General features: G+C 39.8%; 1 protein-coding gene across 5 annotated transcripts in view; it reads right to left on the reverse strand.

Moving 5' to 3' along the window:
- Nek10 (NIMA related kinase 10) overlaps positions 1 to 23,747 on the reverse strand; it is a 226,862-nt gene that overhangs the window by 14,842 nt on the left and 188,273 nt on the right. For 3 of the 5 annotated variants that reach the window (XM_046437345.2, XM_046437347.2, XM_058576694.1), the window contains 3 exons: positions 21,804 to 21,833; positions 20,029 to 20,129; positions 10,151 to 10,261 (listed from right to left, as the gene is read on the reverse strand). In XM_046437345.2, coding sequence (XP_046293301.1) covers positions 10,151 to 10,261; positions 20,029 to 20,129; positions 21,804 to 21,833 — 242 coding nt within the window. The remainder of the gene's footprint in view (positions 1 to 10,150; positions 10,262 to 20,028; positions 20,130 to 21,803; positions 21,834 to 23,747) is intronic. The other 2 variants (XM_046437346.2, XM_046437348.2) reach the window with 1 other exon arrangement.

Consider the following 23,747-nt stretch of genomic DNA (forward strand, 5'->3'; position numbering starts at 1 on the left):
TGTATGCATCATGCATTTTATGCCTTAATGAAAATATTTTATATAAGCAAGTAATAACTAATTATTCCATCATTGTACTTTGGATACTGCAAATACAAATCATTTATGTGTTTTCTTTTTTTTTTTTTTTAAAGAGAGAGAGAGAGAGAGAGAGAGAGAGAGATTGTTTTTTTTTAATATTTATTTTTTAGTTTTTGGCGGACACAACATCTTTGTTTGTATGTGGTGCTGAGGATCGAACCCGGGCCGCATGCATGCCAGGCGAGCACTTGAGCCACATCCCCAGCCCCAATTTATGTGTTTTCCAGTCTCCATATTACCAAACATCTACGGCACTAGAAGAAAAAATAATTCCAGCCTTTTTTATTCTTGAAATTTTATTTTCCTTACTTTAGTTAATAACCTATTTGTAATATGACAAGACTGTAAGATTGTAGCACACTGTAATGCAGGAGGATCTGACAGTCACATACTGACAAACTTTCTCATCATGCTGTAGGGTGCCTGGAGGTCAGCCCTAAGCATTCTGTGTTTTCCCTACCCGGCGAGCAGGTCATTCCAGCTAAGCCTCTTAATATGTATTATGATGCTGAAAATAATTTCCTGGCATTACCTTTCAAATGACCATAGGGATATTTCTCCTATGCTTGGCACAGGAGTAATTTGGCTGCCTTGAAATGTTCCCCTTCATTACAGAAAGCTTGTTCAATTTAATTAAGAAGTTTATATCTTGAAATCCTAAAGATTTCACACCCAAAAAGCCCCAGAGAAAAGTATATAAAGGGTGGGTGACCTAGAGAGATCAAGGCTGCTATTGTATAAAAAAAAAAAAAAACAAGTTTTATTCATTGATTTTTAAAGCTTAAAGAAAACGTTTTTTGAGGTTTCCAGTCTTATGTCACATTAGCTATCTCCTTTAGCTTTGGAACCTCAAAGAAATGGGCCCATGGATGAAGGCAAAGACTAAAAGCCACTGGCCTTGCATTTGAACCCATGTATGTTTATTTTTATGCGAAGAGCTTCTTATGAACTTCTATTTGTGCTTCAGATTCTAGATACATGTATTCTTGCAGCAAACATTTTGCTCCTTCCTGTGTGTTGGTCAGCGTGTTCTGTATGATATGAGCAGGCTGCAGGCATGATCTGCCTTCTACAAGATCTGTATCTTGACTAGAAGAATAGGTTAACATCTGTGAAATGGTGATACAAGAAATCATGAAGTATGAGACGGTGCGTTCTAGACTTTAAAAGAGGAGGCCACCAGGGTTTGCAGAGGTTCTGTAGAAGGAACATGGAAACCAAGCCTGGATGTGGGTGGGTGGAATGAAGGAAGCAAAGCTGGCAATCCAGGTGAGGGGAGTTTGGGGTAACAGTCAGGCACTGCAGACTGAAGACACAACAATGAGAGGAAAATGACATGAGTCCATTGTTATGGAGTTACAAGGATTCAGAATGAAGGGGGAAGTGACATTCATTAGTTTGGTGAAGTTTTAAAATCAACTACTATGTGCCAAACACCAATCCAAAGAATGAAATAACTCAGTGACGATCAAGTTATCCTCTGGGAGCTTGCTGCCTACTTAGGGGGGAGGTGTGCCTGTAAAATATTTAGTTGGACACGTGTAAAATTGCAACTGTGCTGAATGCCTTGAAGGGCAGGTCTGTGGCTCTAGGAGGTGATGATAGATTTGTTTTATCCAGGAAAGGCTTTCCCAAGGTACCACTTATGCCAAGCACTGAGGTAATAAGTAAGAATGAGTGAAGGATCGGGTGGAAAGAGCATTACAGCCTGGGGAAAGCATGATCAAAGACTGGCGGGACAGCATGGCAGATAAGCAAACTATAGAAAAGGGCTCTCGTGGCTGCTCTGGAGACAGCAAGGGGCAAGAGCAGCACGTGATGGAGAGATAAGCAGGGTTTGGACCAAATGGGAGTGGAAATAACATGGAGAGGATTTTTGTATTCTATTAAATGATCCTCCAAAGGGTTTTCTGTGATATGTGTGTGTGTGTGTGTGTGTGTGTGTGTGTGTGTGAGAGAGAGAGAGAGAGAGAGATTGAGAGAGAGAGAGAGAGTATGTGAGAGAGAAAGAGGTGGGGGAGATGGTCTGCTTTGAAAGAATCACCCTTGATGCAATGCAATGAGCATAGTGGTTGGATTGGGGCTGGGAGAGCAGGGTGAATGCAGACACACTAGGAGGAGTATGAGGAGGCTCAACTAAATAAATCAGTGACTTATTACTAAGTAACTCATCTAGTCTGGAAAGCTGGATCCCAGAGTTGAGATGATGGATTCAGAAATTACTAACATTTTTTAGTATGATAATAAAAAGCAAGTGTTAAAGAACTATCTTTAAGTCTGATAGTCTGGGAAACAAGGAGATCTGCAAAGCAGCTGTGGCGCTGATGAAAGAGGGAAGGGCCAAGAACCTGGACCAGGTGACAAAGGAAGGAAGGATGTGGAAGAGCCAGCATTAATAACAACAGTAGCACCCACTGTCAGCTAGGGATGCTTGTGACACTCTAGTCATATTTAATAATATATTTGGTTCTTATAACTATCCCCTAAAGTAAATATCATCCCCACTTTACAGGTGAGGAAACAGGGAGATAAACTAATTTTCCCAAAGAGCATAGCTATTAAGTGGTAGAACCAGGGCCGGAACCCAGGGCTGCCTACCACCAAAGGTCAAGCAGAACCATCCATCCTGCCACCAGTCCCAACTGCTAATAACTTGGGGGACACAAAAAATACTTGGTGGCAGAGAAATTACCTAGTCTGTGTGAGGCCCTGGGTTCACTCCCCATTACTGCACAGAAATAAGTGTCTGAAAAATGAAGTGAAGCAGTTGAAAGAGACGCTAAGATTTAAAGACGGAGCAGAAGGCAAACTTACGTTGCCAGTGTTACTGGGGTGGACAGAGGAGGGGAGAACAAGGTGGCAAGTCTAATCCTGGGTGTGCCAGATGGTAAAGTAAATGTTCCCCAGGAGGCGGAAATAGGGAAGACACAGCAGGACACCTTTAAAGCAGTGGCCCTCACAGCAAGCCAGTGGATCAGCAGTCCTGGGCCAGCATGCCCAAGTCCTCAGTGCACTGTGAACCTTCCACTGACAGGTGTACCTCCTGTGTGTGGCACACATGCTATTTGGAAACATGTATAAGACCTTCTTCTGAACTGAAATAAGAGGGCTCTCTTGCTCTGAACAGACATTACAGTTCTGAAGAACAAACAATAATCCATGCTATTTGGTGGGGGAACTGGGGATTGAACTGAGTTATATACCCACAGCCCTTTTTCCTTTTTATTTTGAGACAGGGTCTTGCTAAGTTACACAGTCTGATTTTGAACCTGGAATCCTTCTGCCTCAACCTCTAGAATCTCTGGGGTTATGGGCATTCCCCAGCCTGCCCAGTTGATACACACTTTTGAACTAAGCAAGTCAAATAAATACATTCCAGAGAACAGGCTGCATATCCCTATTCCCACTCCTCCTCCTCCTCCTCCTCCTCCCCAAACACCATTGACTTTGAACAGGTATTATGCAATTTGAGCACTTACTGGTCAATAGAATATAGTACTTTTTAGACAGAACCTAAAACAGAAGAAAACAATGAGAAACTACAAATGTAATCGCTACTAAATTTCCCAAACAACATTTTCTTTCCCATATCATAAAATAAGGCTATCTGCTGCAGAACAACTACACAAATTATGTGGGATCTAATGCAACTGAGGTAGGACTCTGGAAGAAACTGAGCCAAACATAAATGAAATGAGGTACCAGCAGTGAGAAAATTCACAACATGTTCCATCACTCTGCACTCGCTGGTCTCTGGTCTCATTTCCTTTCGGATTTCCTTGTCTTCTTTGACTGAACTGCATCATTATAAGACATAACTTATTTCCTAATTTTGCATCTTTTCTAACCTACAGCTCCGATTAGCTTTTTATTAGCTTTTTATAGGCCACTTTGTTAACAAAAGTGTCCAGTCTTTATTTTTTTTTTGTTTTCTTACACACACACACACACACACACACACACATACACACACATCTGCACATGCACCCACATATGCTTGTCCATCATCAGCCCCCCAACACTCTCAAAGTCCCCACTGCTAATGAAAAGTAGCCCTGCTATATAGGGCCTTACATTCCCATCAAGAATTTTTGTCTACCTAGCAAAACTAAAAGACTGGAAATCTACCATTAATTACCCAGAAGATTTGTCTTCTGCAGACCCTGAATCGGACACTGATGGTGGGGTCGAGGCAAAGAGGGAATGGTGGCCTGAGTCTGCCAGGCAGGAGAGCCCTGCTATAGGTCCTCCTCCACTTGGTCTAAACAGGTTCGTGCTGCACCTGCTGATTTATGATGTCTCCAAGGGCCCTGGCAAGGACTAGGCAAATATAAACCATGATGATTATATGCATAAAGGACCATTTAATTAATTAATTAAGTCCAGGATGCTGAGCAATCTGCCTGCCTGAAAAAGAGCTGAAAAGCTGGAGTAAGGAAGCAAAGAATGTGCCAGCTGTTAAATAATGGAAACTTGACCTGCTGATCTGCACTCAAGTGCACACCAGATTGGAAACAGAAGAGAAGAACCAGGGAGGCACACGCCTAGAGGAAAAAGTTCTGGGCCATATACCCCACACCACTGGAAGACCATCACAGGGTTTTCTCTAGGCCTTCCCATCAAAGGGTGCTCCCTAGAATGGCAGCAGCAGCAGCACTGGAGGAGCTGGGTAAAATGCAGAAATGGAGGCCCAGGATGCGATTGTATCTAGATAACTTTTTTGGCCTACTAGACAGACCATCTTTCTAACAAAAAGTCTTTGGATACACCAGATGTTCCTAGTGGATAGACACTATGTTCTATACAGCTCAGCTACTCAAAGCATGCCCCTAGATGGGCACAGCACAATCTCCCCTCCTCACCAGACCTACTGAATCACAACCCACATTAATAACTCAGGTGACAGATATGCACAATAAGATATGAAAAATGTTGACCTTACCAGACTAATGATTTTCAACCTTGTCTGTACAAAGAAATCACCTGAGATTTAAAAACAAACCAATACCTGGATCGAATCTCTGGAGTTCCATTTCCGTGGGGGATTAAGTGATGGAAGGGACATGCGGCCTGTTATGTTTAAGAGCTCTAGGTAATTCCAGTAAGCAGCAAAATTTAAGAACTCCTGGCCATGGCTCAATGCTTAAATCATTAGCTGCTTCTCACCTGGGTATAGATTGTTTTGTTTGTATTCATTCTTGGTCCAAATGATGTTTGTAACTTATAACATAATGGTTCTCAGCCCTTGCTACCTGCTAGAATCACATGGCTCCAGTGCCCATTGTGCTTTTGTACAAATTTTAAAAAGCCACCTTCTTACCCCAGAGGATGCAGCCCAGTAAACCCTTCATCCAGGTGCTTTTGGATAGGACCGAACCACTACAGTTCTATGTGGCAGCTTTGCTAGGTGAGCTGTTTTCAAAACACTCATGCCCAGACATTGGTCTGGGAGGGATCTGGCATCAACACTCAAACTAAATGCATGATTGTTTTTATTATTTAAAAAATTTCTAACATTTAACAAAACTAGAGAGGACAACACGATGAACTCCGTTAACCCACCAACCAGCTTAAACAGGTTGCCTCATTTATATCTCCTCCACATCCTGTCCTACCTATGCAAGTTCTACATACAGAAACTGGAAAAGGAACCCTTTAAACACACTAGGCCACCCATAAAATCTCAACGTGGCACTGGAAAAAATGTGGATTTATTTTTAAAAATAATCAGAATACAGCTATCCCAACAGAAATGACTAATCCCTTAATAAAACAAAATTTACAACCAATGTTTACATTTTCCTGATTATCTCAAAAAAAAAATACGTGATTTGAACTTTGCTTTTCAAGTTTTTTTTTTAAGTTAGTAAGGAGTAAGTCCATATATTGCAAGTGGTTGATATTTTCCCTAAAATGTTTTAAACTTTATAGGCAATCCCTCTCTTCCTTTCTCTTCTCTCCCCTCCTTTTCTCTTCCTTTCTCTTTCTCCACTCCTCCTAACAATATATTTATTGAAAAAAAACAGGTCAGTTTTCCTGCAGAATTTCCATGTATGGGTTTTAATCCAATTACTCCAATACTCCAACTATCCACGATTATCCTCATGCTATCAATTAATATGTTCTCTTTCTCTTCTGAATTTGCTGCAAGTGGTAAGCTTGATCCAGAGCAGGGATTGGCAAATAATTTTCTTAAAACAGTTAGATAGTAAAGGTTTTGGGTTTAGAGGCCATATGGCCTCTGTCTCAGCTACACTATTCTGCTTGGAATGCAAAAGTAGCCATAGACAATATATAAGTGAATGCATAGGATTGTGTAAATAAAACTTCTTGCAAAGCCAGGTGGCAACCACATTGATCTGAGGGCTCTAACTATACAAAGTCTGGTTGACTTTGTATTTAGAGGCTTGATCAGATGTAGAAGCAAGCTTTTAGCAAGAAGAAGACTTAGTGTTGTTCATTTCCATCAGGGGGCATAGCATGCCAGGTTGTACCTGTTCTTGTGATGTTAGTAGCCATTGGAGGATCATATCTAGATCCACTCTATCACCAGGGGCTGCATAACTATAATATTCTTTACTCCTTTGGCAGTTATTAGTAAGTCCTTCCATAATGAGAAACTTCCCCTCACCAACCATTTAGTTACCCCAAGACAGAGTTAATAAAGGACAGACAGAATACATTTGCAAACAATTTTTAAAATAATGAACTGAGTATTCTTGAGAAGTAACCAATGAGAGATTTTCTTCAGTATCATTATGAACACTTGGATTTAAACATTATTTAATGCTTTCAATTATCCATTTTGGTTCTTACTCTCATGGGTACTCCAATTATCCCAAAGATAGGCAGTGGGAGCCTTTGCAGGTTATGCCCCCAGCTGTCCTCGATGACACACATGCTATGTCAAGATACTCCAACCTAGTCCTGTGTCCTTGCTGCTCCAAGCCCATCAGCTATCTCTGAGGAACCATGGATAGATAGAGGAGCTCACTGCTGCTTGGTTAGTTCCTAAACCATTTTAGTTTAGGTACTAGAAAACGTGTATTTTTTTTTAAGATTTGTCATGAATTTATATTCCTTCATAGTGATACTGCCAGTGCTAATTTGAATTGACCTCTCGCTTCTGTTTCTTCTTTTTCCCATGATGAAAATCTTAGTTCCCAAAGACACCGATATAGTCACTCGGTTGCCTTATTGTCCCTGCAGTTCCAGGCAAGACGGAGCAGGCTGTACTGAAGACCACCTTAGGTGAATTATAAATAAGGACTTTAATTTCCTAGGAAAGGGCTCGTCCGTTTTCGACTTCTCTATATATCCTGCTGTGTCTAATTTCTTAATAAGTAGACACAATCAGCCCTAATTTTGCTCTCAACCTAGAGACATGGGGTCTCTAGTTTCAGGAAAGAGAGAGAGAGAGAGAGAGAGAGAGAGAGAGAGAGAGAGAGAGAGAGGAGAATCAAGGGTATTTTATGTGCAGCCCTGTTGTGGGGCAACTGGATCAGTCAAAGGCTAATTGGCCAATCCTTTAGGACTATACACAGAGTGAAAAATCTACTTCTGGAAAAAAATTATTGCAAGCAAAAGATTATACCAGAAAGGTGGGAAACAGCTCACAATTTTCTCACTTAGATTTAGATGGGGGCTGGAGATCTTTCAACATTCATATGGAAATATAGGAATATGTTACATCATTATATATTTTAATCAAGAATTGAGTACACCGAGAGTATCTGATACAGAATATATAAATGATACATTCTATAATCAATAATTATACATCAAGGACCTGCTACATGCCAGGCACTACATAAAACCCTTCAAAATGGATCAGAAACACTGCCTGTGGGGAAAACAGAACTGTAAGTCAGAAGAAAAAATACTTTAAATATAAGAGTAAAAAAGTGATCCAGTCATAGAGAAAGGGGAGATTAACCCTGAACAGGAAAAATTAAAGGAAGCCTTTATGGAGGAGCTGACTTCTCAGTTCAGTGGTGAAGAACAGGAAGGATGTCAACATCTGGGCAAGGTTTCCTTAACACACAGGGGTCAAGGCTGCCTCTGCAAGGGACAGAGCAAGAAGGCATACACCATAATGCTCTAAGCATTATGGCTCCAGCCTGGGAGCCTATAGAGCTTCTAATAAGTAGACACAACCTACTTATTAGTAGATTGCGACAGAGCCTGGATGGAGCTGAGCATTCCTCTTTCCCAGCCCAAAGGTCCACACAGGGTGTCCCATAGACTTCCATGAGCTTATAGAATCAGAGAAGGGGACCCCTGTGATCTTCACAGGAGAGTTGAATCTGCTTTTAAATGAAGTTGAAAATAAGGATATATCTATCCCCCCAGGACACTTATACCACCTGTTAATCTCCATTTTTTTTCCTCCCTAGACCAGAAGGGAGAGAAATTAACTGCACTAGTAAGAGATGCTACCGTGGTGCAGAGGAGGAAAGCGCAGGTCTGCAGGGGGAGGTGCAATTCAACAAAAAGAAATCTCCTTGCCTTCAGGGGAAGAGAGAAAGACAGCAAGGCAAGGATGCAGAACCAGAAGTCTGAGTAATAAAAAATGAAAATGATTTGCTTTAAGGACACACACACTGTTGGAAAATCACTGAGTAAGGAAGAGTCAGAGCCACCTTTGTGTATACCACTTTGTAGTAGAAGCTTTCACCTTTAAAACTAGGATTTCTGGTAAAATAAGTTTATGTACAAAATGGATTATTGGGAATATCACTTTAATAAGAATAGAGAAACCAAGCAATAGGTAATCTTTTTGTGGGAAATATGAGCTTCTGTCTTTTAAAAATATATTTACTAGTCTTCAGGATACAGAGTGTAAGTATCATTAAATAAATATGGGAGGTCTCTGTTTCTGTTTCCATCTCCTCTGGTTTCGTTTCTTGGCCTTATTTGCCAACACAATGCATGAAAGAAATCTCCCTCTCTAATCTCTGATGAGACAGGGTTTGTGCTTTCTTTACCTACAACCTGAGTACCCTCCCCATCTCCTTTTAGTGTGTACAGGCACTAATGGTGCAGGCATGGAAGATGGAAGGCAGCGGAGCAAATGTTCTATTAGCCTTTCTTATTGAAAAGCCTATCATATTCCCTGAATAATTCCTAATCCATGTTTAAGACCAGATACATTATAGGGAAAAGAAAGTCAAAGGGAAAGTTCATTGGTGGTATGTCCATGCCAAGGTTAACAATGTTAAAAAAAAAAAAAACAAAAAAGAAAGAAAGAAAAAAATTTTTAAATATAAAATTGAAAGGGGACCAAGCATCTTTACCTGGGTTTGCTGAATGACCTGTGTTTTGGGCCTTTCAGGGACAAGAAAACTGAGTTTATGGCTACTTCTAAGACAGAGGGATTTACTGCCACCAAGTTGTGCTAATGAGAGAATAAACAATTAAACAATCACTAATAGTTAATTTAGTGATTTAGTCACTAAATGTGAATGTATGAAGAAAAATATGTTTTAGCATCTCAAGTTTAGGAGATTGCTGAATATGGGGAAAAAAAACAACATTAGAAATAGTTCATGTAGCCCTCTCACAAATCATCAAAATCATGGTCTCAGAGCATCAACTGCCTTTTTAAAAGGGCAAAGTTCAACTTGGGGGTCCCCTGTAGACTCCTTCTAATAAAATATTGGGGTGGAATCTTCTAAAATATGTGAAATATACACACATTAAGTTAGATATATAATAACATTTATTCTTGGGCTGGGGATATATATCTCAATTCATAGAGTGTGTGCCTCAGATGCACAAGGCCCTGGGTTCAACCCTCAGCACCACAAATAAATAAATAATAACATCTATTCTTAGGAAAATACATAATAATGCTGAAAGAACTCTCTATTAGCATCTGAAAATAATGGCTAAAGAAACAAAGGCTCTCACCTTTGGGAGAGGCTAAGACTTACACTTTATTTGGTATTTTAAGCAGTAATAAAACCCTTTAATAGAGGATAGAGCTCAAAGCACAAAGTAAAGGAAGAATAAGATGTAACTGATGTGTTTTATCAGCTAAAGAATTCCTATATATAGAATACCATACCTTTTTAATTTCAGATTTCAAATTACAAGGGTTACTCTGCTGGCTGAAGAGGGATTTCTTGAATCTCTCTATAACTCTTCTTTTCAAATTGTGGTGCAAAGCCGGAGGAAGCTGTATGAAATCAGAAAATAATCATTAAAACCAAATACTCAACACTGCATTGCTGACCACAGGCAGCATTTACAGGGGGCCGATGGAACAATGTGCAGCCAATGGGGCTATCGTTGAAATTTTATTCCAAATTAGTATGACTCTGTGCTATGATTTTTTTAATCTTATGACGCCAAAGTAGTAAAATAAATCGATGCCTTTCAAAAGGTCTGTTTGCATGTATCTTATCATTGTTATACTCATTGATATTACTTTTCATATAACAACTAAACCATTTACTAGTTGCACACATATTGAATTTTGTAAAGAACAGCCTTGACAAAGTAGGGTACATTTGATAATGTTTAGGTGGGTATAGCACACTCAGAACCATCCATGGTAAACACCCTGGCAGTGGCCCTTGTCATAAAGGATCTGATACTTTAGACCAGAAAATGCATGTCTGCCACAGTTCACAGTCACCTGCCTGGGAGTGCCCCTGAACATTCAGCTGGAGAGAGATCGGATTTTAGGAACTGCTTGTATTCAGAAGACAGACAAAACAGATTAGTATATATTAGGGCCCGGCCAGGATGAGTGAGACTTAACACATATGTAGAAAGTCATTGTGGACTCTTAGAAAATATGGTAACTAGATGAAAACAAGGAATTAAAAAAAAATGATTTGTAGTGCTTTGCAGGTTGGATTTACACAGGAAGTTAAAGATCCCAAGAAGCACAGAGAGATGAAGTGAAGTCTGGGAGACGGATAACAGAAAAGAACCAGGGTCAGCATTATAAACAGTCTCAGGGTTGACAAAGTGTTCCATTTTGTTTATTGGGAGATCTTGAAAGGGGAAGAGGAACAGATAAGAAACAGATAGCTCAATGGGAAGAGACCCAGGATATAAGTAAAAGCTCAGATCAAATGAAAGAATGACATGGAAAGACAGTTGGGATTTTCTAGGCTTCCTTCCAGTTCCGGTTGGTGTCACGTGGCTATCTTTGGCCAATAAGATGGTGTGTATCACTCTAAGGATGAAGGGATGCTCCTCCTTTACACAACCAGGGTGCTCCTTCCATCTCTATCCTCCCCTACTGCAGCCCAGAGTCCACCTCTTCTACATGGCATGGCCTCGACATGGTCAGCCTGAGTGAGAAATCACCTTCTATGGTGTCAAGGCAAGGGATTTGAGGGAGTACTGTTTAGTGGCATACAACTTATACTATTCTGAATAACACAAAGAACATCTATTCATTCAAATTCATGTAAAAGTTAATAGAAGAGCAAAGCATAGGGTCTTTGGGGTTTGCAATGACTGATTTTGTAGCCAAAGAACAATTGTTCATAATCCCAAACCTGATACAATGCGGGACCCATTATGAAGTTTTATACTTACACAACACAGAAACACCGAGCAACTGAAAAGACTGGGGCGGGGAGAGAGAGAGACAGAGAGACAGAGAGACACTAGCAAGAAGCACTCTACCACTGAGCTACATCCCCAGACCCCCCAAAAATGCTTTTAAATGTACCTGTAATCCTTGTGCTTGAGCTAAAGTAGGCTTAACTAGGGGGAAAATGGATTATTCTGGAGATACTGAGCCCTTCTGAGTGCTTTGAAGGATTTAATCATCTGGCAGCACTAAGACTTCACTGATCTCTTTTGATGTCACTATTATAGCTATCTCTTCCCTTGATCCCAACTTGATTCCTCCCCATACCCGCAGCAAACGGTCATAATTATTACAGCCCTTTCACATGAGATGGAAGGGGGAAATCATGTAAGATAAAGGAGTGATATTTCTGAGCATTAATGAGCAAATAGTGGGAAGACAGACAATGGAAATGAGCATAAAAGATAGATGTGTGCAGGAAAGAATAGCAAAAGAAGAATGGATTTAATGTGCAATAGAAACAGACAATGAAGGGGAGAGGCGCACACACACACACACACACACACACACACACACACACTTTCCTGGCGAAGGTTTGGGTTGAGCAAGAAGGGGATGGGAAAAGTCCATGGAGAGACATGGGGTTTGGTGGATTCTCTATTGCTGCACACCAGAAGTTGCCACCTCACTGAATCAAACACCAGAGGGCAGTGTCGGCCCAGGACTATATGTCTGTGGCCCAGTGTGATTGCAGCACAGCTGTCCAAGAGAAAGGCAGCAAGTACTGTCTGTACTATAAACTCTTGAAGGTGTGAAGCACCCAGTGGGCTCATGGTTCCTTTAAAGGAACCTCAGCCCAGTACTCTGGCAGCTATCAGTATCGAATTAATTCAGATACTCTAAAAAATCTTGCTGTTTATTTAACTTGATAAGCCTCTATTTAACTTAGAACTAATTGCACTTACTGCTCTAGATGACCTGCATAAATTGTATAAAACTCATTCGAATGAGCTAACGTTCAGTCAACTTAAAGATTCATACACTGGGAAGTATTAGAAAGCTATTGTATCTTATTGGAATAATGATCCCCATAGACAGCATCTCATTGTTAAAGTTTTTATGGAAGAATTTTAAATTTTAGAGTGATGACTCATGCTTAGCTAAACTGCAGATGATGTGAGTATAATGATATATTATGCACAAGAACTATCATACCAGTAATAGAAAATCAATACCTATGATTCATATGTGCTAGGCACCATGATCACTCTTTTATGGGCATGATCATACTTTTTACCCACAACAAACTCATAAAGCAGCACTTATTTTATGGGCAAGGAAATCAGAACTTAAAGACCTTATATAACATGCAATACACTTTCTGAAGTAGTAAGTGTTCTAGCACAATCGCTACCCTAAAGCAAATACCAACAGTACTAGTCACTGCAGGACAGCACTTTATAGTTTATTAATATTTTCATATACTTTGTTTCCTTCAAGGCTCATGGTAATCCCAGAAGATCTCCCATTTTATGAGCAAAGAAACTAATTCTAGAAAAGGTAATGACTTTCTCAAAAGCCAAAGATTTGACAGCTTATATTTTGTTTGCTTTACTACACCTTACAAAGTAACAAAAGAAAAATTATGAAATCTGACCTGTACATTTTCTAGTAGGTTTTTTCAAACTTGTAAAAAAGAATGTATACATTCTTTCTAAAGAACCAAATTCTCTGTCCAAAAATACATCAGCAGACCACTAGCAGTCCATAGGGCTCCATCTGATAAATAGTTACCTAAACCAGTATCTGATTCTATTTCTGAAAAAGTTATTTTGACATGTTATTGCTTAAGAGGAAATTTTCCTAAATGCTAGATGAGATATTCAAAGACAATCATCCAAACACACACACAAAAATGTAACACTTCTCTTAGAATTTACAGACCCTGAAAACATATGTTGATTTGAGTAACACAGATTTACCCTAAATATCCTGTTCTGGTTAATCTCTGTCACCTTGCCATTAGTAAGCAGGTGATCCAGGTGAGTGAGTATGAATTGTTAAATTCTTATCAATCCTTTGCTACAAAACACTGCACGCGGGGCCAGGTTTGTGGCTCAGTGGTACAGCGCTTGCCTAGCATGTGTGAGGCACTGGGTTGGATTCTTAGCATCACATTAAAAAAAAAATAAAATAAAAAAGGTATTGTGTCTATTTACAATTAAAAAAAAATCTTAATTAAAAAAAAAAAACTGCATGTTTCCCTGATGACAGCCAGTAAGATCATTTTCATTTGAGGACAGCACATTACTGTGCATTTTTTTTCCTGTTAGTAATGATTGTGGCTCTTAAGATGAGCAGTCATGAAGATCTACAACCAGAACTGTCTGCCTGGTCTCTTGGAGATAGATGTTTAGTTTTTAAAAATTGATAAATGCTGATTTTCGACACATTTATTTAAGAAGACAATCAAAACACAGAATAGACTTAAACTCCAGCCTTAATTTGGCTGTGCAGCTCTTACCTAAGCAATAATACATAAAAACTCATACTAAAAGGTCACCTGTGTACTTGTAGTCACCTTATAGGCCAAAGATTGATTTTGGTTTCTGGCAATGAAAACGAACCCACAGATTTTTCATTCTTAGCTTCCTGGTCTTAAGATTACCATTTGAGTTTTGACAGAAACAGATGTCAAATCACTGAAGGCAGAAGTAAGGATTTTAACATCCTGCCTTGTAAAATAGTTGCTTTTAAGTGATTTTCACAGGTCTGTCTCCATGGCAACTGGACAGGAAAGGCCACCACCAGCCAAAGGCAAGAAGTTTGCCCTGCAAGTTCATCTTTTGGTTTTCAGGAAGTATGTGGCCCTCAGGTCAGGGCAGCCACCAAGCTTAAGTACATAAATATGAGAGAAAGAAGGGTTTGTTTGGTTGGTTGATTCGTTTCTCAATTCAACCTTGCTTTCTCCAAGTTTCCTTTGCAATTAGCAGAAAGAGAAAACTGACTTGGTCTCTAACTTACATCACATACCCTAGTATAATGATTAGGCCTGTATTTTTTGATTTGTGTCAAAAGCATCAACTTTGTTTAGCACTGTAGGTTAAAGTTCCCCAGAGGGGAATCATTGCTTACTATGTGCAATGTCATGAACTTTCCAGCATTCTGAAACACATTTGAAAAACCATGATAGTTATATCTTCACTTGGAGTAAGGAAAGCCATTCTGCCAAAAAAAAAATGCGAACTCATTTGTCACACTGGCAGTTTAAAAGCATAATAATCAGATATTTACAATAGTTTTATTCTTGCTTTAAAAATACTTTGAAATTCAATAAAGAAATGGAATATACCCGTTAAAAACTTTTTTCCTTTTTTACATCAAAATTACCGAGACAGGCATATGGAAGCTGAACTTAAATTTCAAAGGATATTTCTCTTAATTTAATAGTTATTAGTTGAGGTAACTGAAAAGTCATCTAAACTATTTCTATAACACTAGAGTTAAGAATAGTCTCCCATGTTTCCATATCAATGGTTAAATGGAGATGCATTTTTAATACAATACTTTATAAGAGAGAGATTACAATTTTTATTTATTAACCAGGGCTTCCCTCCTCCCCATACACACATATTTCCTTGTACTCCTTCACTCCCTTTTTCATTTACTTGGAAAGGTTTTTGTGGTTACCTAAGAAAAAGGATGGCAGAAAAAAAGAGGGAAAAGTAATCCATTTTGGCTTTTGCATCTAAAAGAGCAGACATCAGGGTGACCAAAAAGAACAATAGATTTTGGGACAAAATTTGACATAAGAACCAGACTGCTCAACCCTACGCATGAAAGAGGCTCCTCAGTCTAGAGGCAGAAATCAGAGGGGGTGTGGGTGGTGCCAGAGAGTTGCTTGCCTAGTCCCCAGTCTGTGGGCCACTGATCAGTGCCCGTCGGCTCCAAGTCTGCCCTTGACTGACCTGCCTGTGAAACCAACACAGCTCTCCTTCACCAGCTGTCTGGATGCCAACCTCGCCCATAGGAAGGCCCTGGAAGGACCCTGAAGGAGGATGGAGCTCATCTTTCTGGTCCAGCGATGCTGTTGCCTTGCTCCAGTGGTACACAGTGACACCCCAGTGGTAAGAGGTCACCCCAAGTCACATTCAGTAGCACTGACTCTGTAGGTGGCTTTCCAGAGACTTCTATGAAATAACACCTACTTCTGGGTAGTCTCCCCTGATTCCATGGAGAGTATACACCAACACCATCCAGTGCTGATTTCCCAACGACTTCCACAGCATGGTACCTCATGTGATGTCTTGCTCTGGTCCCCAGAGGGAGGCTTCTGATCAACTTTCCCCAGCATGACACTTTTGCAAATCTCTCTGACCTTTCCAGTGATGTCTGGACCTCAATCCAGAGTAAGCGGTGTTCGTATTTGTTTCCTTGTTAGGTGCTCTGCCTCAGTCCTAGAGCTTATGACTTCTCTATCTGCTATTCCTATGTGCTTTGGATTTCTTTCCTCATCATCAGTAGATAAAATTCTGTTATCGTTAATAATTTATTATATTAATCTCATTCCTTGTTGAAATTACTGTTGTGGCTTGGATCTGGAATGTCCCCCAAGGGCCCAGGTGTTCATAGCATGATTCCAAGGAGGCACGACTGAGAGGTAGTGGAACCTTTAATAGGTGGGGCCTAGTGGGAGGTCTTCAGGTCATTGAAGACCTGCACTTGAAGGAGACAGTGAGACCCCAGCACCTTCCTTTTCCTCTCTCTTACTCTTCAGACACAAGGTGAGAGGATTTGCACCACCATGTTCTTTTACCATGATATACTGCCTTGATATAGGCCTGTCAAGGGCCAACTCATCATGGACTGGAATCTCAAAAATGGTGAGCCACAATAAACCCCTAAAACTTTTCTCTTTATAAGTTGATTGTCTTGGGTATTTGTGACAGTGAGGGAAAGGTGACTAACACAATTGTGTGGTTTCTGACTGGACCCTCACTGATACCAGATAAAGGTTCCAGGAATGTCCAAGGAGCTTGACCCCCAAAGACAGGATTTGGGGAGTGGTATGATTGTGTCCTTGGATCAGTGCTGAATTTGGTTGGTTGGTTTGTCACCAACAGGACAATATCCAATAGGATCCAGTAACTTATTTCATTTAGTGGCACCACAACTGATCAGCTCATCACCTCGATGCAGTGCTGACTAAAGCCCAAATGGCCACTGCACTTGACTGTCAGGCAACAACAAAGACCACAAGGACTGTGGTATGGAATGGACTTTTTTGAGTGCATTGGAGCACTGATAAAGTAACAAGTGTGGATCTTTTAACTGTCTGTTCAAGTCATGATCTGAGACCCAGGAAGATTCCAGCAGCTCCAAAATAACCTGTTATTTTGTGCTGTCAAAGCACTGATATGGCTGATAATCAAATGCTGAATTTAATTGGAAAGGCTGATAAATTACAATGTCAGTTGAATTCACACTTCATCAAGTTTTTCATGTGAATGTTAGAAAAAAAAGAAAAGGATACTAAAAATTAGAATAGGGATTTCTCGCTGAGCCCAGATCATGCTGACAGTCTTAAAACCCAAGTCACTCTGGGCCTTCATTGTTAATGCAAGAAGCTTGTTGCTCTGTGTCTAAGAAAACAAACCTCCCTTTGCTTGAAAACTGGATGATAAAATCAATGGGAACAGATGTCTTTAAAAGAAATACTCATTCTTCATAAGATCCACAACAATGAGGACCAAATCCATAGCCAGAGACGTATCTCACTATGATCTAGGGGAATTAGTATCCACCACCACTCTGGAGGAAATAACCTATCCTCGAAAAGAATTGCAAGATTTTGCTACTATATATTAGCAACCAGCCAGAGAACATGTGCAGAAGTGGATTCTAAGGATGTTAGGCCAGGAAGGATAAAATATAGCACAAGACCAGACTGAATTCATCAATGTGGGTGCACACAGTAGAGATTTAATGTGTTAGTTCAGCAGATGGAGGTGCAGCTTAACTATTTGGTGGACTGAAACTGATTTTCAATGGTGGCCTGTGTTTCGTGATGGTAAAGTGCCAGAACTTCTCTGGCACGTGGAGGAGGGAATCCAAAGGCTCAGAGAAACAGGAACATTGCAGTGGATTTACTAGATGTGATCTGCACGTCCACTCCCCCACCGCTTTCAGACAGAACACCCAAAAGGCTCTTCTTTTAGTAAGGCACTGAGAAATACTCGGAGAGGGGAGCCTCTGCATCCTTGGAAGGCCCCAGGGTTGCTCTCCTTTGTAAGCCAGCTATGACACTGAAGGACACAGTATTCCAATGTATCCAATGGGCAGAGAGAGGCCATTTGAAAGCATGTGACAAGTGGTGAGCGTTCATGACAAGGTAGCGGCAACATGCTGTTAGTTAGAGAGCCTTTCACTGCAGACATCTTTGGTGGTAATTAATTAACTAGGGTGTTCCTGGAAAGAAAATCAGTAGTCAGCCTACTAGGTAGGACATTTCTGAGCCCAAGAAACAGAAGAGAAGCTCCAGATCTGGCAGACAAGATCCTGACCGGAGTTGCCACTGCCACTGTTATAGTTTCCAATATAGTTTCCAGACCTAAGTCAACTCAAGGGCCCAGAGCCCCTTGGATCATACGGAAGCTGGGATGCGATGAGGAGGCAGGTCCTGAAACATACTATAACATTTCCTCCAAGCCTTCCCACAGAGATCTGCAGCCATTTACTGAAGTGATTGTACACTGGGGAAAAGGAGGCACAGGTTTTTTGGGAATAATAGACACTGGTTAAAAACCAATAAGCAAATTCCTAGAGTCTTAAAATGCCACTGTGTTGCACCAATCAAAAAGTATTTTGCTGTATTTTTTGCAGGAAGGGTATTCGGTGATAAATGAAATATCAGCCCAAGTTTGCACTTATAATGATCCCAGCTGGTCCACTGATCTTTAGATATTTCTCTGCAGGACTTGAATGGAAAATTGGAATTGCCAAAGTTGGCTACTGACAACAACCCAAGGCAGAATTTTTTAATCTTATTTATTTATTTATTTATTTGGTACTGGAGATTGAACACAGGGGTGCTTCACCACCAAGTTACATCCCCAGTTCTTTTTTTGAGGCTGGTCTTGAACTTGTGATCCTCCTACCTCAGTCTCCTGAGTCATTGGTGCACACTAGATCCTGCTTGGATCTTTGAATCTTACAGTGAGGAAGTGTTTATGCTTTGGTCACTGATAGATCCAAATACCTGGAATTGTGTTTGGCTCAGGGCAGGCATTTAGTCATCACATATCCAGTGAGCAAATATATCAATAAGCTACATATAACACACAGTCATAAACTTCAACATAATACTGACTTTCTTGCCCAAATGGTTACAGTTCTTATTGAATATTTTAAGTTGTTTTCACTAGACAGGTTTCTGTCCATCATTAATAGATACTTTTCAATACTGATTCTTTTTCCTCAGTGCCTAAGTCTCTGAGATTTACAAATAGAAAATCTTAATAATCCTGGATTTTGTGTGGTTTTTGGCTTTCATATTTCTGAGCCTTCCTAGTGTCAACCGAGCATCCTCAAGATTAAGGATGGTGGTGGGAGCACTATTTCCTGTGGTAAAGCTGTTTATGGGAAAAGAAGCCCCGCTCTATTCCCACCCACCCCCCCACACACACACACACAAGGAAGGGCCATTTGTGTGGAAGTCTGCTTCTGGCTGGGCTGCTGGGAGCCATTAGCCAAGTAGGTATGACAATTTCCTTGCCAGCGTACCCCATGTTGCAGTGACATTGAATGTAGGTGACCTTGCTCAAGGACCAAGGCGGCTTAGGGTGTTCCTGGTTTAAGATAATCGGGTTTAGGGCGTTCCCGGTTTAGGTTCCAGGTTTGAGGTTTAAGATTATTCCTGCTGGGAATAGGGCGTATCCTGCTGCCTGAGTTCCCCTTGAGTTCTCACGGGATTCAGACAGTATTCTTGGGGAGATAGAAGCCCAGTGGAGGTGGATTTGGGCAGAGAACGTGGATTTCCCCAGAACGTGTTTGTAGACGGCTGGTGTGAGTTCGGGAATAAAGAGTTGCTGTTTGAATCTACAAGCTGTGTGGTGGCTGGTGATTGTGTGCCCAGCCAGACTGTGGCATTTGTGCCCAGCCAGACTGCGGCACTGGGCAGGAAGAAATCACAAGGAAACCCCGACCTATTTGCTTTTTTACCCTGTTGCCCTCCCAGCTTGGTTGCCAAGAAGTCTCCCTACACGTGTGTCCTGGGAGGAAATAAAAACAAGTGTTCACTCAGCTGGAAGTCCTACAAGGTAGTTCTTCAGTGGTATTAGTACCCAACTTGTGTTTCAGATGGAAAAGAAATAGAAGGCTGGAACACTGACCTGTGTGATATAGATGACTTTGTGCAGCTGGATTAGTATTTGCTGGATGGGATCACTGATCTGACGCACCTTCCTCTGGGACACAGCAATTCCTGCAGATGCTGTGGGTGAAAAATTCCACAGTTAGTCAAGTTCTCTTTCAAAGACGATATTAGTAAAAAAAATGGGATAATTTTCTGAAAAAAAAATTTAAAGGAAAGACCTCACCTTATAAATGAGACAATATGAAGAAACCCTGTAATATTTTATGATTTGGAATAAACAATTCCTTCCCTTTACTTCTCAAGCTTCTAAGTAACATAATGGTTGTACCTGTCATTTGCAAGACCAATTGTCTACTAGATATTTCTCCTGCAGTTTCAGCAAGGAGGAAGTGGTGCTTTGTGGCCACTGAAAAGCCCAGCTTCAGATACACTTAAGTGGCTATAATGATTTTAAATTTTAAATTCATTATATCCTCCATAAAATATTTTAAAACCAATTTTGTCCCAACTAATAAACACAAACACCAAATAGGCAATGTTACAGAGAAACAAAACTTCTCTTAGCTAGAATTAAGTACTTTTTAAATCCTTGGTTATTATGAATTATAATTTTCACCTGAATTTCATCCTAGGTCTAAGCTGGGCACATTTATATTTTTTCCTGACTTTTCCTTATAAAGCTTTATCAGCCACTCATACACAACTTGACACCTGTTAGTCTGATATCAGGCTATTTAAAGGGATGACCTTGATCCCTATGATGGCCACCAGACCAACTCGACCTCCTCTTACCTCTAACTTCCCATGGGAGGACATGGAAAAGGGACTTCAGATATGTGCCTTATGATATTCTTTCTCTCCCTGCCCTTAGCTTTCAGCATGCTTTTAGTAACCCTTAATAATTCCATTTTAAAAAAATAGTTTCTATGATCCACTTTTCTTCTTTCCATACAACATCAAACCTATTTGAAATTAAACTTGAATATAATCACTGCTTTAGCAATCATTAAGATTTTTTTCAAAATGATTCTAATACAAGTGCTTTCTGAGAAAGCTTGCATATTTGCCATAAATTCTTTGTTTTCAAAACATTTAAAGAGAAAATGTAGTGTAGTTGTTTAAGAGTTAACATGTGTTATTATAAGCATATTAAAATTTATATTTAAGACATATAAAAGAATAAAATATAAACATCCTCTTTACTAGGTATCTTTAGTTGAAATATTAGCACAAGAAATAATCAGATTCTATGTCATCTGCAGTCAACATCTTGCTTAAATATTTGGAAGTTAAAGGATTTATCTCCCCTGAATACTCTAACTCTTTTTAAGCATTAATTATTTGATCATTAAAATGAGGTTTAATAAATTACCCTTAGGGTAAATATATGAAGGTAAATCAGAAAGCACTAATGTAACTGTAAAATAGAAAATGGGAATTGTCTGCTCCAGCTTGTAGAGATGGCCAAGTGTACACCTGCCACATTTTCTACAGTGATAGTCCTTGCAGGAACAATGCTCATAATGCAACCCTTTCTTTGTTCAGATCCATAGCAAAAAATGGAAACCAGGTGATGTGGCCAAGCTGATGCTACTACAGAAACATTAACTATGCATTTTCTGAAAATGGGGGCGGGGCTTGGGTTTTTAGCATTTCACATTGACTACTTTGTATTTTTTATTGGTAGACATGACAGCCATAGGTAACAAGTTAAAATCTCACGGCATTGGCAGAGAGCTCTTAGGCTTGTGATGACATTTGGGGTGGGATATCACACAGGTTTGACTCTACCTTGCCACAAGCATGTGCTCATCTGTGGCCCTAAATACAAAAACAGAGAGAGTTAGCTAGGTTGCCTACTTTGGGAACTGATCAATTATGCAAATTAACTTGAAAATTATTTCCCTTAAGACCACTACCCTCTTAATCCCAGTAAATTCTTGACTTTCAAAAATAGTTTTGATGGCTTATTCAAAAAACTAAATTTCAGATGTTTAATTATGTTTGTTCCTTATAAAACAGCAAATGATCAAAATATAAGTATTACAGATGGTGCTCAGGCTCCCTAGAAACCACCCCACACTTCCACACCTACCCAGATAATCCCTAATATCAACTTGGTGTATTGCCTTTTGGTCTTTTTCTATCCATTTGTGTGTGTGTGTGTGTGTGTGTGTGTGTGGTGTGTGTATCTCCAGAACACTACTTTCCAAACTATGGTTGAGTCCTGAAATCAATTTAATGTGTTGTAATTCGATTCATTCCATTTTGACAAATGGAACAAAGCAAATTAGAACAGGAAAGAACAATTTCAGAGTACATCTCATGTAGTAAGGGTCCACTCCATCAAGACATGATGGGTGTATCTTATTGAGGGTTATTTCCAAAAGACATTGAAAGTCACTACTATAGAAAGTCTCTAGTATTATTTCCTCCTTTTCTATCCTTCTGTCCTTCTTCCTTCTTCAGTCCCTCCCTCCCTTCTTCCCTCCTTTGCCTTTTAAATGAATGGTGACACATCACATCTTATAGACTATTTCACAATTTGTTTTCTCAGCCTCTCATGGAGATCCTTTTCTTCCCCCAACACACCCAGTTCTAGCTCATTCCATATAACTGCTGATAGTTTCACATGTTCTGGAAGCACCATGGTTTACTTGGCCACTCCTGCCTTGCTGGGCACTGAGTTGCATTTCGATTCTCATGATTTTAAGTGATGCTGCACTGTGTATACATGTGCATGCCTCATTGTGTGTTAAGTACAAGAGCTTTTTCAAAGCTGATATGGAGAAATTAAATAGCTGGTCCCTAGAATATACACATTTCTTACAGTGACAAATTATTTGAGGGGCAAGGATTGAACCCAGGTCCTCACACATGCTAGGTGAGCTTTATGCCAACTGAACCACATCTTCAGCCCCCTGTAATAAACGCATTTTTAAATGGCTAAGTCACCTTATACTCTGACAGAAGAGAAACTATTTTCCTATACCTTAATCAACACTACATATTATCAAATTTTCAATTGTGCCAATCTGATTTTTTTCTGTTGTATTTTTTGAATACAAGTGAGGTTACTATACTTTGCTGTATTTTTTCTTGCTAATTTGTAAATATTCTTACATATTCTGAATACTGATCCTTTTATTGTACTTTGCATTTAAAAGCATTTTCACCTAATCTGTACTTATTTTGAATTTAAAGGGTCTTTCCCACCCTGCCACCTGAACTAAAATTAATGTTTAGTCTCAGGTACTGCCAAATCTCTCAGGTACATGCTGTCACTGTATCACAGCAAGCTGGGGTCCCATCATCTGCTTAGAGCCATGGGGGATTCTTGCAGGATTACTAAACTGGGATATGAGTTAGGACTGGGGAGACAAAGGAAACTTCAGACTGGGAATGATGTGTAAGAAGTCTACCTGAATATTTGCAAAATCTTGATTTCCCTGGACAAGTGTAGCTGATTCTGGGTTTTTCATCTGATCGAATTCTCACATTTTTAGCATCCTCCTTCCCTCGAATGAAGATTAATTTATCCCTTAATAATTTCAGGAAAACAAAACATTTTTTGAAAATCCAAATAAATATATTCCCTTATTTTTATTCTTCATCTACTGATGAACAACCACCAAGTTCACGGCAAATATTAGCCTTATCATTGAATCTAGTTTTAAAGCATTTTCTCTCAATCTTTCAAATTAGCTCATTAATAATACTACACTTCCTAACTAT

The sequence above is a fragment of the Marmota monax genome, unplaced genomic scaffold, assembly GCF_021218885.2.
Source record: "Marmota monax isolate L192 unplaced genomic scaffold, Marmota_monax_Labrador192_F-V1.1 WCK01_AAM20220418_F8-fsc00021, whole genome shotgun sequence".
NCBI classification, from domain to species: Eukaryota; Metazoa; Chordata; class Mammalia; order Rodentia; family Sciuridae; genus Marmota; species Marmota monax.